The sequence below is a fragment of the Myotis nattereri genome (genome assembly GCF_964212035.1).
Source record: "Myotis nattereri genome assembly, chromosome: 5".
In the NCBI taxonomy this organism is placed as follows: Eukaryota; Metazoa; Chordata; class Mammalia; order Chiroptera; family Vespertilionidae; genus Myotis; species Myotis nattereri.
Window position 1 is genome coordinate 25736607 of NC_138080.1, and position 16031 is coordinate 25752637.

The following is a 16031-nucleotide window of genomic DNA, read 5'->3' on the forward strand; positions in this document are numbered from 1 at the left end:
TGCAGGGCCACGCCCGTCCTCTATTTGGCCCTGTTCTAGCCTGACAAGATGGTCCCACGGTCTTCACGCGTGGCCTACTCTGGGGAAACCGCTCAGTGGTTCTCAACCTTCTGGCCCTTTAAATACAGATCCTCATGTTGTGACCCAATCATAAAATTATTTTCGTTGCTACTATTATGAATCATAATGTAAATATCTGATATGCAGGATGGCCTTAGGTGACCCCTGTGAAAGGGCCGATGGACCGCCAAAGGGGTCGCGACCCACAGGCTGAGAACCCCTGGAGAAGGACCCGACCGCCTCCACTTTAGTTGTCTTAATGTTTGCCTGAGAAGAACGTAATATTGTTACTTATTTTTGTCATTTTCCTTCACCAGCAATTGAAACTGAAAATGGGGGTCTTTTAGAAGAAAAGTCTATAAGGTTGAATGTTTTCGGGCACACCAGGCATTCATTTGGGCAGCTACACCCTCAGGAGGTCCTACACTCCCAACTCTGCTGGTTTCGCATAACGGGCAGAAGCAGCTGCCAATGAGCTCCGCTGAGTGCAGAGGGGGCAGGGCTAGCCCTTAAAGGAGCCACGACCCATTAGGAGACCATAGGATGATCCAGATGATGGCGGCCAGCGCGGCCTTAGCCTTGGCCCTGGGGCTCCTACTGCCATCAGCGGGGGTGAGAGGGGCCGGGCCCCCACCGATACAGGACGGCGAGTTCACATTCCTGCTGCCTGCGGGGAGAAAGCAATGTTTCTACCAGTCCGCGCCGGCCAACGCAAGCCTCGAGACCGAGTACCAGGTAGAGGGACCTGGGCCGGAGAGCAAGCGGAGCCAAGGGGAGAGGGCGTGGCCAAACAGCTACTGCAAGGCTGGCCTTAAAGAGGAAAGGGGCGGGCGCCTGTGCGTAAGAGCGTGGGGGCGGGATCTTACGAAGGGGACGGGCGCAGCGCGTGGGAGCAGAAGGGGTGGGAGTAAAGGACGAAGGCGGGGCTAGAGGACGACAGCCTGGAGGCGGGCCGTCGGGAGGAATAGCGCCCTTCAGAGGGTCGGGCCCCCGTGGGCGTGACCAAAATGTTGTGGCGGATTGAAGAGGTTGGTGGGCGTGACTAGGATGCGCTATGAGAAAGGGCGAGATCTACATTTTGGGGGGCTTGGGCTAAAGGCTGAACTGGGTCGTCTCCTTTGGGGCATGATCAAGTCAGGGGCGTGGCCAGGCTTGGCCGATGAAGTACTTCCCACGGGGGCGGGGGCGTGGCCAGAGGAAGGAGCTGATCCCAAAGCTGTCATATCGAGGGGGGGGGGGGGGGCAGAGCCAAGGCAGTGGGCGTGGCCTGGAGGACTGGTGGGGCAGGACCTGGTTGCAGGTGTGGGTGTCAGTCATCGCTCAGGTAGGCTCTTAGTGGTCTGTATGGGTCTGCTCGGTGGTCCAGCCCCGGCCTCCTCTGGCAGGTGTTCTTGGCCTACTTCTAGCCCTCCACCTGCTCTTACCTGCCCCCCAGGTGATCGCAGGTGCTGGGCTGGATGTGGATTTCACGCTGGAGAGCCCTCAGGGTGTGCTGCTGGTCAGTGAGTCCCGCAAGGCAGATGGGGTGCACACGTGAGTTAAGTCCTGCTGCCTGCTGGGGTTCGGTTACAGCCCTGCCCCTCCCCATTGGCCTCCGGTTACCGCCCTGCCTGTTTCTCAAAGTCCGGCTGGCGGCCATTCAGGGTCATGTCTGTGTGTCTGCCTATCTGCCCAGGGTAGAACCCACGGAGGCTGGGGACTACAAGCTGTGCTTCGACAACTCCTTCAGCACAATCTCCGAGAAGCTGGTGTTCTTCGAACTCATCTTTGACAGCCTGCAGGATGATGAGGAGGTCGAAGGCTGGGCAGAGGTCGTGGAGCCTGAGGAGATGCTGGATGTCAAAATGGAGGACATCAAGGTGTGCACAGGTTGAGCTGGGGCCAGTCCTCCCAGATCTCTGGCATTGCGCTGTGTGCCCCTGCCCTCCAACCTTGGCTGGGGTCCTCCTTGGCCTGGCCCAGCCTTTCCTACCAGTGATGCCCCCAACTTAATTAACAGTAGCAGCTCAGTTAAAAATCATAGCACATTTCTAGGTGTAAATCCTGATTTTAAGGGCTTAAATAACTCATTAAATCTCCATAACCACCCTATGAATTAGGCAGTGTGCTCAAATCATCCCCAATTTTATTGAGGCACAGGATGGCTAAGTAACTGTTATAAGGCCACACAGCTAGCAACTGGCAGCGCCAATATTTGAAACTAGGCAGTCTGGCTTCAGCAAACTGTGCTGTTATCCACTAGTAAATACATTCATTTTTTAAAAAAAAATACATTCTTTACACTTATGTAAGCATTCAGTTCTCACAATTCGGAGGCACTTGAGGCCTAGGGAGTTCATTAACTTGCTCATAGTTTCACAGCCAGTGAATGGCAGAGTGAGGGTTTAGATTCAAACAGGCAGCCTGGTCAGTCTGTGCTCTCAGCTCTCTCCTCGACCAACAGACTCTCACCCCATTTCCCCGTTTTATCAGTCTCTGCTCCCCAAAGGACAGAGGCCTGACCCTGCTCCCTCCTTGCTCCATAGGAGTCTATCGAGACCATGAGGATACGCCTGGAGCGCAGCATCCAGATGCTGACCCTGCTGCGAGCCTTGGAAGCACGGGACCGCAACCTGCAGGAGGGCAACCTGGAACGGGTCACCTTCTGGTCGGCCGTGAACGTGGCCGTGCTGCTGCTGGTGGCCGTGCTGCAGGTCTGCACACTCAAGCGCTTCTTCCAGGATAAGCGCCCGGTGCCTACGTAGCCCGTCCCTGAACAACAGGGAAAGCAACGGCAGCAGGGTGCATGTGTGTGTGACGTAGTTTCCTATTCGGGGCCCGAGGTGTGGCCCGTGTCTTCCCTTCCAGGCCAGAATACTGGCTGGCTTGCAGGCCTGGGCCGTCCAGAAGGGGTAGCTCAGTGACTGCATCTGCTTTCCTGGAAATTGTGCGTGGGGGGCACTGCAGCATTTGAATGCAACCCTGGGATTTTCTGGCCCCGCCTGTCCCCTGAATGTGCCTTAGCCTGAGCCTTCCAGTTGCACCACCACTGCCTGGTGCAGAATGGGATCCAGGAAGCAAACTTTTTCTTCCCTCCCCCACTGGCCCTATGAGCCAGGACATGGAGGGAGGAAGCTTGCTGCTCACGGAACCCCATGCCTTCCTTCCCCTTGTCGCTCCACCTGGGGCCTGTTGCTGCTGCTGAGGACGACTGTTCATGCCGGAGCTGGGAAGGAGACTCAGCTTGCAGTGTTCTTGCCAGGACAGTCGCTTTATTGACAGGAAGGAGCCGGCCCCTTGGCCCAGCAGGGGCTAGGTGTGAGGTCTGGTAACAGAATTCCAGGAGCGGGGCTTGCAAGTCCTTCTGCCCCTCCTGCTCTCCCTGCAGGGGCCCCAGACAGGGCTGAGGGTAGCCTGACCGAAGCCCACACAGGAGCCTCACAGAACAAAGGGTGGTTTGGCCTGGGGACTGGAGCCAATAAATTATGATCAGAAAATCACATAGCCTGGTGACTGGGGCTCAGGGACACCGGCCAGGACAGACCTGCCCCCAAGAGGGCAGCCAGGCAGGCGGGAGGGGTCTCTCACGAAGCTCAGAAGAAGGGTCTGGCGGGAGCCGATGGAGGTGGTCGCCTGGGCATAAGAGAAAAATCAGAAAGCAAAGTTTAACTGTGTCCCCGGCTGGGCCAGAAGGCCTGGGGCCCCAAGAAGGGGGAGAGGGGGCCTGGGGGAAGTGCTCAGGACTTCAGGGCAGAGTGCCTGACCACGACAGTTTGGGGTGGAAGGCCAGGATTCCTTCTCCCATCAGGGATCTGGATGCCAGCTCCAGGCCTCAGTGTGGTTATGGGGGGGGGGGGGGGGTATTTTCCTCCAGTCCTGAGATGTTATGGGTAGTAAAAGCTCTCCCCTCTAGAGCAAGAATTCCTCTGGAATGAGTCCTCCCCACAAGAGCAGCCCCCCCATGAGTAAGGTGTGGGGGAGGCTGTGGTAGAAAGGGTGGGGTCCTCACTGGAGGCCTTCTTGGGGGAAGGCAAGCAGTCCACACCCTCAGCCTGAACGCCAACACAAAAGGCCCACACAGCAGCCACCAGAAGCTTCTTCCCTTTATTTTAGTTTATTAATAGGATACAGAGTGCAGGCACTTACAGTGGTCAGCCCGAGCGAACAGTGAGCGAGGTCTGCTCAGAGAGTGGCCACCTGGGGCCCGCCCCATGTAGGAGGCCAGGGTAGGAGCCAAGGGGCTCCCAAAGCCTCCCAACCCACTCAGCCCTCAACCCAGGCCACTCTGGGGACCCAGGAGGAGGAGGAGGGGAGGAGGGAGGGGAAGAGAGAGCGAGGCCAGCGGAGCTGAGGGTTCCAGACCTGGCAAAGGCACCTCTGGCAGCCAAGGCTGGGCCGTGCAGTTAATCCGGCCAAGAAAGGAATATGTACAACGTGGGCAGGCGGGCAGCACTGGAGCGGCTCCTGTCTTGCCACCAGGAGCTCCCACTGCTGAGATGTGGACACATTCCTTGCACCCCAGCAAGGACTAGGCGTACAGGCGCCTTTGGTGCCCAGATTCCAGAAGGCCTGGTCTACTCAGGCTTTCTAGGCCTGAGAAGCCCCTGGGTGAGTCCCTGTTATACCAGCCGGGATCCCTTGTTCAAGATGGTGCTCAGGGTCCAGTTTCCTCCTCTGCTACCTCAGGCCTCATCCCCCAAAGTGCAACACCCAAGTTCCCCCCATACTGAGGATCCAGGGCCCCTCAGTGCTATGTCCAGCTGGGGGTAGGGGCCAGGCCCGCCCCCGGCCAGGCCAGGGTTAGGAAAGACTCAGGGAGCCTGGGCCTGGCATGGGGATGAGAGGGCCAGGGGCGGCGGAGGGGCCCAGATCAACAAAGCTCCTGCACTGAGGGTGCACAGGGAGCCCTCGAGAAAATGCCCCTGCAGCCTAGTCGAGCAGGGAAGGCTCGGATGGGCGGATAATGGTGGGCCGGCTGGGCGCAGCCGGGGGTCTTCTGCTGCAAAGAGAATAAAGACAGGGAGGGGGAGATGGCAGTGAGGCTAGAAGCAGGGTAATGAGGACCCAGGCCCCACCACCACCCCCTCCCAGGTTGCTGCCCTTTGCTAGATGCTCTGAAGGCGGCCAGGAATGAGTCTGTCAAGCCTAGGCGTTGGTAGCCTGCAGTCACTCACTTGCTGTGTGACCCTGGGTAGTCCCCCACCCGCCCTGGACCTCATGTTCCTCACAGGACAAGTGGGGAGAAGAGAGCTTGGCCTGCAAGGTGGGGAGAGGCAGGGCAGGGTTATGCCCTGACTGATGTGTATCCTCAGTAAAGAAGCAAAGGCCAGGGGAAGAGGCCCCGTGTGAGGGTCCCAAGCTGTGTGGCAGAAGACAGGCCTGCAGCCTTGGAGTCACCTGACTCCGGAACTTTGGGCAGTTGACTTGGCCTCTCTGGGCCTCAGTTTCCCCACCAGTCAAATGGAGATGCCAGTGACTCCTCTACTCCCTGCAGGGTTCAGGCCAGTGGCTCTAGATGGTAGGCAACCAGGGGGCCAGCCTTACCTGGGCACTCCGGGGGGGATGCCGGGTGGAATCCGAGCGGGCCGAGACGGGATCTGAGGCGGGGCCATGAAGGGGTCATTATTGGCAAACACGCTCTGGGGTATGGGCCGGGATGGGATGGGAGGCGCTGAGAAGGAGGCTGCTGGCCCCACCGGCACAGGCATCAGGGGAGGCCCTGGAGTGGGGCCCCTCACTGCTGGAGGCCTTCCTGGGGGGTGCACGCTGGACAAAGGTCGCCGCTGCGGAATGGGGCTGCGGAAGAAAGAGGGTGTGAGCTGGAAATAGTGGGCAGGAACACCAGCCATGCCTGTTAGCCACAGAAGCCAGAGGTGGGCTGGGGCTGCTGACCCCAATGGCCTCCTCTGTAATGGGCTGGGACAAGCTACGACTCAGGGAGATATGAGTGAACGCCTGGTCCTAGACAAGGGGCAGTGCAAGTCGACTGGGATCCTCTGCTCACCCCCAAACCTGCTAGAAATGGCCGCCCTCCCACCCCAGACCTCCCTGTCCTTGGCTAAGGGCTCCTTTTTCCCTCTGACCTCAGTTCCACAGACTTTTACTCTCACTGGCTCTGCTCGGGCCTCCCCACCTCGGTGCTTCCTCCAATCCACCCTCCATAGTTGCAAATCCTACCAGAGCTTAGCTCTACCCTATAAATCATGATCAGATGCTTCCAGAGGCCACAAGTCCCTGTCCCAGGTGCCCCACAAGCTATCCCAGGGCCTGAGCACCTGCTGCTCCCCCTGCTGGATGCTGTGTCCTCTCCCTACCTAACTCTGGTTCCCTGAGGTCTCGGCAAAGCTGACACTTTCTATGAGATTTCCTTGACCTATCTTCTCCTACCACTTGCCTGACCTTCTACTGATTAGATTTCCCTGCCTGATGCTCTGAATTACCCACCCACACCAGAGTCTCATTTACATCCACAGCTCAGGGGTGGTCAGAGGGGAGGAGATTTGCTGGTTATGCCCTTTCTGCCCCTCCAGATCCTGTTCCACCCACCATTCTTAGCCGTGCTCTGTGCCTGAGGAGGCTGACCACCCTGGCCAGTGTCACGCGGGCCTCTTCCCCTCTCTGGCTTCCATTTAGGCTGAAGCAATGGAAGGCATCAAGAGACAGTCTGGCCTTTAACCCTTCTCCCAGTCTCTTGAGGCTGAGGTGGGCTAGCAGTTCCCACTGTGACTAGCCCTGCCTGGGCGCTATGCCATCCGGATTGGGCCCCTTTACCCTGCCCACTCGTGGGCTCGGAGAGGAGCTAGGAACCTGCAGGCAGCAGCCTCTGCAGCAAGCGGGTGACCAGGCCTTACAGACCTGTGGTTGCTGGTGCTCTGGAGCCAGGTGTCATCAACGGGTGGAGGCACAGGTGTGGACACAGTGCTGGTGCTGATGTCCCCTATTATGTTGAGCGCTTCCTTCAGTGCGTGGTACATGCGCAGCATGTCGTCTCGCCGCTGGGCCTGCTCGGCTGACTCCTCCATGAGGCTGGTCTGGTCTGCCGATGAGTACAGGTAGGCAAGCAGCTCGTGGTGGATGAAGGCCTTCGTCTGGGGACAAGGATCAGACTGGTCAGAGCTTCCCACCAACCGACCATGCACTCAGTTGACCATTGAGACTGGCTGGAAAAGCATTCACCACAATAGAAAGGGCTTTCTTTGTCTTTAATTTTATTTTAAATATTTTTATTGATTTTAGAGAGGGAGAGGAAGAGAGAGATAGAAACATCAATGGTGAGAGGGAATCATTGATAGCCTCCTGCACGTTGGACCAAGCCCGCAACCCAGGCGTGTGCCCTTGACCAGAATTGAACCTGGGAGCCTTGGGTCCACAGGCCGATGCTCTTTCCACCGAGCCAAACCGGCCAGGGCGCTTTGTCTTTAATTTATCGTAGAACATGTATGATGTTTAAAACACAGGTGAGAGGCTCAAGGGAACCAAGAAGGAGAGAACCAAGATGGCAGCGTAGGTAAATGCCGGCCAGTATTAGCAGCCTCCCACAACCACATCCAAATTACAACTAAAATACAGAACCATCATTCAGAGCTGCCTGAAATCTGGCTGAATGGAAGTCCTAAAACTAGAGAAGAAAGCACATTGAGACTGGCAGGAGGGCAGACACAGACAACAGGATGGTGAAGGCGGGGGCAGGCTAGAAGGGGACAATGGGGGGGAAAGGGGAACATATATAATACTTTCAACAATAAAGATTTTAAAAAGATATTTTTATTGATTTTGAAGAGGAAGGAAGGGGGAGAGAGACAGATTGAGCCCTAAACTGGGGTATTGAATGTGACCTTCTGATTCATAGGTTAGATGTTCAACCACTGAGCCACGCTGGTTGGGCATGTGCCCTTGACCGGAACTGAACCTGGGACTCTTTGGTTCACATGCCAACACCCTATCCACTAAGCCAAACCGGCTAGGGCCCATATATGCATTTTTTTTAAAAAAATATATATTTTATTGATTTTTTACAGAGAGGAAGGGAGAGGGATAGAGAGTTAGAAACATCGATGAGAGAGAAACATCGATCAGCTGCCTCCTGCACACCTCCTACTGGGGATGTGCTCACAACCAAGGTACATGCCCTTGACTAGAATTGAACCTGTGACCCTTCAGTCCACAGGCTGATGCTCTATCCTCTGAGCCAAACCAGTTAGGGCCCATATATGCATTTTAAATTTCAGGCTGCAGAACCATCCTATCTAATAAAAGAGTAATATGCAAATTAACTGTCACTCCCACACAAAGATGGCGGTGCCCATAGCCACAAGATGGCAGCGTCCAGTCCTCTCAGCCCCGCTGGAGTCCTCCAGTTCTGGGGGCGGCCGCTGAGAGCAGGGCCCACTTGGTCATCGCCAGCAGCGACCTGGGAGCAGTTAAGCAGGCCCCACAGACCACGCACGGTAGGGCCCGCTTGGCTGTCGCTGGCGGCGACCTGGGTGCAGCCAAGCAGGCCCCGTAGACTGCGGACATCAGGGCCCACTTGGCTGTCACCCGCAGCGACCCGGGAGCGGCCAAGCAGGCCCCACAGACAGCAGAGAACCACAGGCAGTAGGCCTAAGCCATCAGTAGGATATCCCCTGAGGGCTCCCGGATTGGAGAGGTTGCAGGTCGGGCTGAGGGATGCGCCCCCCCGCCCCGCTCCCATGCACAAATTTTGTGCACCAGGCCTCTAGTTTATATCATAAATCTCATCAATATGTGAAGAATATACCAGGGCACCCACAAAACTTCACACTGATCATCACTGAGAAGGAGACCGTGAAGAATGGAACAAAAGGGAAGGGATTTGGGATTTTTGCTTTAGAGCCTGTCATAGTTTCAGTTTTTATGGTCACAACACAAATCAAACCTGGTCATATAGCTTTCGGAGTACCTGCTGCAAAGCCAAAGGCCTGACATGGGAGACATTAGTACAGCGGCATTTTATCAAAAACAAGCCTAAATGAAAGGCTTGCGAGCTCAGGTCAGGCAGGTAACGCTGAAAGTAAAGGCGGTCTGGGCTGCAGGCCATCAGGAGGCCAAGGCTGCCAACACTAGGCTAAAGTTGAGGATAGGCTCAGTCTGACTTTAGAATCCCAGCTTCCACTTTTCTGAGTGTTGGGGCAGGTTTCTTGACTTCTCTGGGCCTCCACTTTCCTATCTATAAAATGGGGATGACAGCAGTCCCTCTCCTATGGTTACTGTAAGACTAAAAAGATTAATTTAGAGAAAGTGCACACATGTCGTGTTAGCTTAAGTTACCTGACAAATGTAATGAACCCTGTGTGGCTTGTACCTTCCAATTTCCCAGAAGAAGCTGGGAATCCTGATTTTGATATTTAAAATGTAGTAACTAATTTTTTTATTTTATAGTGTTTAGGCCAAATCTGGCTGTGGCCACCACTGACCCATCCCTGTGACTGAGGCCCTGCAGGGCCAGATACTTACGTTGTTGATCATGAGGTGCATGATGGTCTTTGGCATGAGGTCACGGATGGACTTGTTGATGATGGCCACGTAGGAGTCTACCAGGTTGCGAATGGTCTCCACCTGGCGCTCTAGCTGCGGGTCCATGGAGAAGGTGTTCTCCTGTACTCCACCTTCCTCGTTTTCTGCCTGCAAGGTGGGAGAGAGGTGGTGAAGGGTGACTGAGGTATAAGGAGAGCATAGGGAGCCCCCCTTCTCTGAAAATTGCTTGCCCTGTCCCACCCACAACCAACCAACCCTCCAGGGCTGGCTCCTGATATCCATGTTGGCATGTGGCCCTGCCTGCCCCTGGACTGAGCTGCCCTGACCTGAGGTGACCATGGCCCAAAGCGGGTTAGATCTTCTTGGAGACTGAAACAAATGTTAAGAATAACAATTAAAAAGAACAAAAAGAGAACATGTTAATTAGGGGATGTGGATAGCCATGCTCTCTCTACCTCAAGGAGAAGAGAAAACATAGCAGATGGGGTCCTAGTCCCGACTCATCCTGTCCTTGGCTTCAGCTGGAGAACCTTCTGGGCCCTGAGGACAAAATCCTCTCCACTTCTCTGTTTTGTGAGCTCAAGGGTGTGGGCTACGTGCCTTCAGAAAGTTGTGGTAAATACAGCCTGGAGATGACTCATCCTATTGAGATCCTAGCCCAGGGGTGGGCAAACTTTTTGACTCGAGGGCCACAATGGGTTCTTAAACTGGACCGGAGGGCCGGAACAAAAGCATGGACGGAGTGTTTGTGTGAACTAATATAAATTCAAAGTAAACATCATTACATAAAAGGGTACAGTCTTTTTTTTTTTTAGTTTTATTCATTTCAAACGAGCCGGATCCGGCCTGCGGGCCGTAGTTTGCCCACGGCTGTCCTAGCCCCTTCCTCTCCCAGGCGGGGTCAGCTCAGCCAGAAGGGTGCTGGCCAGGCAGGGCATGGAGCGCCTCACCTGGTCCTTCTCAGGGTAGACACCAGCTCGGAGGAAGGAGGCCTTCCAGCTGTCCACTTCCTCCTGGGACTCACAGGCCAGCTCGATCTGCCGCAGGTCCTTATAGACATTCCTGTGATGGGAAGAGAGAGAGGCACATGCTTGACCTTGACCGTGGGCCCAGATTGGGTGTAATGAGCTCTAGGGTCTGAGTGACTGGGATTCACATGTGACCCAGACACTCACGACCAGAGACCCCAGGGTGGTAGCAGTTTCTGTACCCTACCCTGTCCCACAGGCGGGCATGGCTGAGACGGCCAAGCTGCTCAAAGTCTCTGCGAGAGACTTGGGTGTGAGGTGGGGCACGACCCCTGATGGAGCTCTGGCCAACTGGTGGTGAGCGGGGGCCTGGAAAGACTTGTGGAAGGAGTGGTGAAGGGAGAGGCACGCCTTTAGTGCTCCTCCGACTCTTCTCTGATGCCCGCATCAGCATCGGGCTGGCTGCAGCTTGGCAGCCACCTTGGACAATGAGCAGCAAGGCTGAGGGATAAGGAGGACCTGGGCCCACATACCTGTGGAGCTACCCCACTTGCCCTGGATGGTAAAGTCTTAATTTGATTTATATAAAAAAAGGAAACATCTATCTTGTTTCTGTTACTATTATTCTGGGTTTTCTAAACTCCTAAACAATCTATCAGGTAATATTTTCACAGGGGGACAAAGGGCCAGGGTGGTGGGACAGTTGCCCAGTGTCACTCAGTCAGGAAAAGCTCCCCAACAGGTCTGTCCCGCTGCAGAGCTCAGGTTCTGCCACATACCCGGCTAGGGATTCTTGGGCAGGGGAGGTAGGTGAGCCTCACGGAGCTATAAAGGTTTTTGGAGCCAGCTGATGGCCAAAGTAGGTCTTGAGGGCAGTCCAGAAAAAAGGATAGAGTTTTTCTTACACAAAACAGGGGCTCAGCTGGAATTGGTGGTGCACAGAAGCAATGTGGTGGTGGCCCTGGGGCCAGCTGGGATGTCAATCACCTGCCAGCTGGCCCAGGTGGTCCCTGGTTCCTGGATGAGGGTATGTGTGTCTTGGGGCGGGGTGGGGGAGCGGGGGGGGGAGGAGGGGGCCTCCCTTCCTGAGTTGAGAAAAGTGCCTTTACTTGTGCTAAAGTCTCCCAACACACTATGGGAAGATTTACTGAGGGCCTCCTGGTCCCTTCCCCATCTGAACTCACTCAGGGATCCCATTCGGTCTGACTTTAAATACTATCCTGCAATCACAATTCCCCAATTCACATCCCTTCCTGGGGCTTGTTCCTAAATGCCACACACTTTTTTTTTTTTTTTTTAAATATATTTTATTGAGTTTTTACAGAGAGGAAGGGAGAGAGATAGTTAGAAACATCGATGAGAGAGAAACATCGACCAGCTGCCTCCTGCACACTCCCCACCGGGGATGCGCCCGCAACCAAGGTACATGCCCTTGACCGGAATCGAACCTGGGACCCTTCAGTCCGCAGGCCGACGCTCTATCCACTGAGCCAAACCGGTTTCGGCAATGCCACACTCTTATATCTACCCAGCTACCTCCCCAAACCCCACAGGCCTCTCTCCCTCTTCATGGCTCCTGTCTCCCAGCTTACCCTGCCTCCACCTTCCTCATCATGGTTGCTGGCAGCTCCCTCCCTGCAGGAGCTCAGGGTCACCAGCAATGCCTTTCTCTCCATATCCACCAGAAGTTTGGCCAACTCCCCCTCTATGTCCCTAAGCGCCACCCAGGTCCAGCCCCACCATCTCCCACCTGGATCAGCACAGTCTCTTGTTCCAGGTGCCCTGGGCTCCCGCCACACCCCCATGTCTGTCTCCCATGGCCACGAGAGGGCGCTGTGAGCACCTGAGTCAGGTCCTATTCCTGTTTAGAACCTCCAAGGCTCCTGGCATCATTTCATCTGTCTCTGCCCAGAGGGTCCTCCCTGACCACCCATGGCATTTTTTTCAATGGACTCTCTTTCTAGAATGTGATATGCCAGGGTAGGGACTATACTCATCAAGTGCTCAGTGGATGCTGCTGAATGACTGACTGAAGGAGTCTCCATCCTGGGGCCCCATGGGCACTCACCTCTGCTCCGTGTTGAAGATGGCAAAGACATGCTTGTTGGACATGAAGCCCTTCTCTACGTCACGGATTTTGAGGTTGTCCAAAGGCAGCATGTATTTCTTCTCTTTCTCCTGAGGGTGGAAGGGCAGGGGTCAGCCTATGCTGTTTAACTGAAGACCTGAGGATGCCCGGGGCTGGGCTCCACTGCACGGGCCACTGCCAACACCTGATGCTTCTCATCTTAGCCACGTTACTCAGATTAACTCACCCACTACTGCTGCCTCCCGTTCCCCCTGCCCCAGCCATGCTGGCCTCCTGACACTCCCTGAACATCCTGGGCAGGCGCCCACCCAGGACCCTTTGTACATCTGGGACCTCTGCCAGGAGCACTCCACGTCCGTGGCTTCCCTCCTTGCCCCCTTCCGGTCTTTGTGCAGAGGAGACCCTGGCAACACCCGCCCTAAGCCCACCCCAACCTCCCGCAGACCCCAACTTCTTTCTCCTTGATGCTTCCCCTCACAACACAACTGTATATCTTGCTATTGATTTGGGCTGCCGTCTGTCACCGGACAGACTCCTCAGCTCCTGGAGGGCAGGGACTCCTGTCTATTTGGTCCCTGCTGACACACAATGGATGCTCAAAGCTGGCCAGCTCTGACTCCACCCAGAATCCACTTCTCCCCTCCAGGCTGAGGGAATGAACTGCTAACTCAGCTACGGCCTCATAATGAGCCCGGAAGTGAGTTACCACTATGCTCCCATTTACAGAGGGGAGGGAGACAGAGGCACTGAGAAGGGCAGGCAGGGGATCAGGGGCAGGGCTGGGATTTCAGATGATCCAGGAGCTGGACAGCAAGGCCCACTGAACTGACGGATGCCTGAGCTCCAAAGCCACAGAAGTGTCACTGGCTTCCTAAGGGCAGCCCCACTGAGGAAGTGCCCCTGGGGAAGCAGCCCTGGAGCCCAGTGCTCCCCACCATTGTCGGCAAAGCACCTACAGGGCCAGCGCATCATTGTTAGTTTTCACAGTAGCCAGGCCATGTGTGCGCATGCGCTTGCACACTTTAACTGGGTTTTCACACCAGGAAACCAGAGCATTGTGTCAGGGTTCCCCAGCTCCCATGCCCACATGACCCATGGCAAATCTCAAGAGCCAATGTGAAGTGCTGCTCCTCCATCAGCTCATGAAACCTTCCACCATCCCTGCCAGGGAAGCTTTAGGCTCAGGGAGGGAAGCTGGCTGCCCAGGGCCACACAGCAGGCAGCACGGGCCACAGAGGGACGTGTGCCCCAGACCACGCTCTCGTCCCCATCCTCCCGGCCTTTCACCTCCTGGCGACTTTGGAGACCTGTCTCCTCACCCAGCAGTTCACTTCTTTCCACCTGTCTTGTCCCTGTCTGCCAGAGGCCCCAGAACAAAGCCCAACATGGCTGCTGCTTCCAAATTCAAGAGCAACCCGTGGCGGAGGGGAAGGGGCCAGGGGCTCCCTCAGTTTCAAGACCACAGACGGGGGGGCAGGAGCTAGTGGCCAGCTTGGTGCCAAGCATGGGCTGTCCTCGGGCACTGGGCGCTCAGACCTCTGCCCCTCCCTGCCCATGTGCCCCCGGGCAAGCCACTTCCCCGCTGTCTATCAAAGGCAGACAGGAGCCTTGCCCTCCTTGTGTGAGGTGAGAAAGTACTGATCATGTGCCAACCCAGAGCCAGTGCTTACAAGACACCAGGCCTTCTTTTGTCTGTGTCTCATGCTCCAGGGTCAGCCTACTAGGCTCTGGGCAGGGAGGAGGCAGACACAGCACTTCTCCAGGCCAAGCTGCCGGGAGGCAGGGAGAGGGGCCCAGTGCCCAGGAAATGGCACACACACACACACACACACACACACACACACACACTTCAGGATCCAGACTTGGAGCCCAAGGGACAGAGTGTGGTGAAGACAGGGTGCACCCGTTGTCCCAGGCAGTTTGGGGGCTTTAGAAGAGAACAGGGCAGGAGTTCCCTGACTGGAAGTTTGTGGAAAGGCCTTCACTGCCCCCACCCTGCTGTGTCCTGAGGCAGGAAGCTTCTAGTCAGCTGGCCAGGCCAAGTAACTGAGTCACAGTCCTTTTGGACCCCGAGCGAGACGCCACATCTGGAACTGTTTATAGTGTGATTCCACCCAGAGCACAGCGGCTGCCTTCCTGATGCTGCCGGCGCACGTACACACACACACACACACACACACACACACACACACACACACACACACACGGCCGCTGTGTGTGTGTCTGTGTGTGCGTGTGCGCCCGCCCCTATCCCGACCCCCAAGGAAAGCGTCTCCCGCACGCAGAGGCCACGGACCCAAACCCTCCTTCCCACCCACCCCCTCCTTAGGATTTCCTGAAAACCCACAACTTTCTCCAGATGTACGCCAGCCCAGCCCTGCCACGTCAGAAAAGCTAGAGCGGACTGTCACGGGCGGAGCAGTGGCTTCCTCGCCTGCTCAGAGGTGCTGAAGCGTGGTGGCCCTGTCGCTGCCTGGGGGGCCCACGGGATGGACAGCCAGCCCCGCCAACCCAGTGTTCAGACTACCTGTTCAGGGGGCTCTGAATGTGTACAGTAGTCTGCACATTGGTTAGGCTGGGCTTGGGCCAGCAGCACGTCGGGACAGGGGCCCCCCCAAACTTGCTGCCACCCCCACAGAGAGGCAGACCTGGAGGTGAGTATTATTGCCCACCAACCTGTTTCCCACCGGGGTGGAGACTCAGATGGAAGGTTCTGGAGTCCAGAAAAAGGGTTTGGGCGGGAGAAAAGGCTCCAGGAAAAGGCAGAGGGAGCCCCGATGCCGGTCCTAAGGTTGGGGGGCCCTGGCTGAATCACCGCCCCCAACACCCACCTCTTGCAGTAACCATCTCTTGTTTATTTTTTTAAATAAAGAAATATAAATGTCTTGCCCCTCTCTGAGGCTTCTCTAAGTAGCCTGGCCCTGGGGGTGGCCACCATGTGTGACTCTGAGGGTCCCGGCTGGAATCCTAACTTGGGCGGAGGCACAGGATTTCACTCCTGCCCCTCCCGATCTGAGCCCGCTTTGTGTCTGGGGCACACACAAGGCCCCTTTCACAGGCCTGCTGGTTCTCATTACCACCGGCAGGCATTCGACCCTCCTCCCAACACTTCCCCTGGCTCTGGTCTGGGGCCCCAAGGGAGAGTCTGGGGCTCCTGCTTTCAACCCCCAGGTGAGAGGTAAACGAAGGGCCTGGCCTCTCTTCAAGTTCAAGAAGAGAATCTCTGAAAACTGGACTTGCAATGGTGGCGAGCAGTGAACCAGCCTAGGGGTTGGGCCCAGAAGCCCCTCTGACACCAGGCCCTGGGACCCCCGAGCCCAAAGGCGGGACCAGCCCTGAGCTTGCCTGACAGCTGACGAACCACAGAGCAGGCTGGGTTTCAGACGATGGGGGCGGAGAGGGAAAAAATGCGAAGGCGACACCCCACCCCTCACCCAGCC

The 16031-nt window shown here is 56.2% G+C and overlaps 2 protein-coding genes across 9 annotated transcripts in view; one reads left to right on the plus strand and one right to left on the minus strand.

The window, feature by feature from the left end:
- The first annotated feature begins 586 nt into the window (after positions 1 to 586).
- On the plus strand, positions 587 to 3532 carry TMED1 (transmembrane p24 trafficking protein 1). The gene is made up of 4 exons (XM_081092092.1): positions 587 to 795; positions 1496 to 1593; positions 1736 to 1919; positions 2586 to 3532. Exons 1-4 carry the CDS (start codon positions 604 to 606, stop codon positions 2802 to 2804), a joined length of 693 nt encoding a protein of 230 aa, XP_080948218.1. The 5' UTR covers positions 587 to 603; the 3' UTR covers positions 2805 to 3532.
- Positions 3289 to 16031, minus strand: part of DNM2 (dynamin 2) — an 85768-nt gene continuing 73025 nt past the window's right edge. For 4 of the 8 annotated variants that reach the window (XM_081092085.1, XM_081092086.1, XM_081092084.1 and 1 more), the window contains 6 exons: positions 12571 to 12680; positions 10485 to 10596; positions 9514 to 9681; positions 6895 to 7127; positions 5584 to 5835; positions 4125 to 5038 (listed from right to left, as the gene is read on the minus strand). In XM_081092085.1, the coding sequence (XP_080948211.1) occupies positions 4969 to 5038; positions 5584 to 5835; positions 6895 to 7127; positions 9514 to 9681; positions 10485 to 10596; positions 12571 to 12680 (945 nt within the window). In that variant the 3' untranslated portion in view covers positions 4125 to 4968. Of the gene's footprint in view, positions 3673 to 4124; positions 5039 to 5583; positions 5836 to 6894; positions 7128 to 9513; positions 9682 to 10484; positions 10597 to 12570; positions 12681 to 16031 lie in introns of those variants that run through there. The other 4 variants (XM_081092089.1, XM_081092090.1, XM_081092087.1 and 1 more) reach the window with 2 other exon arrangements.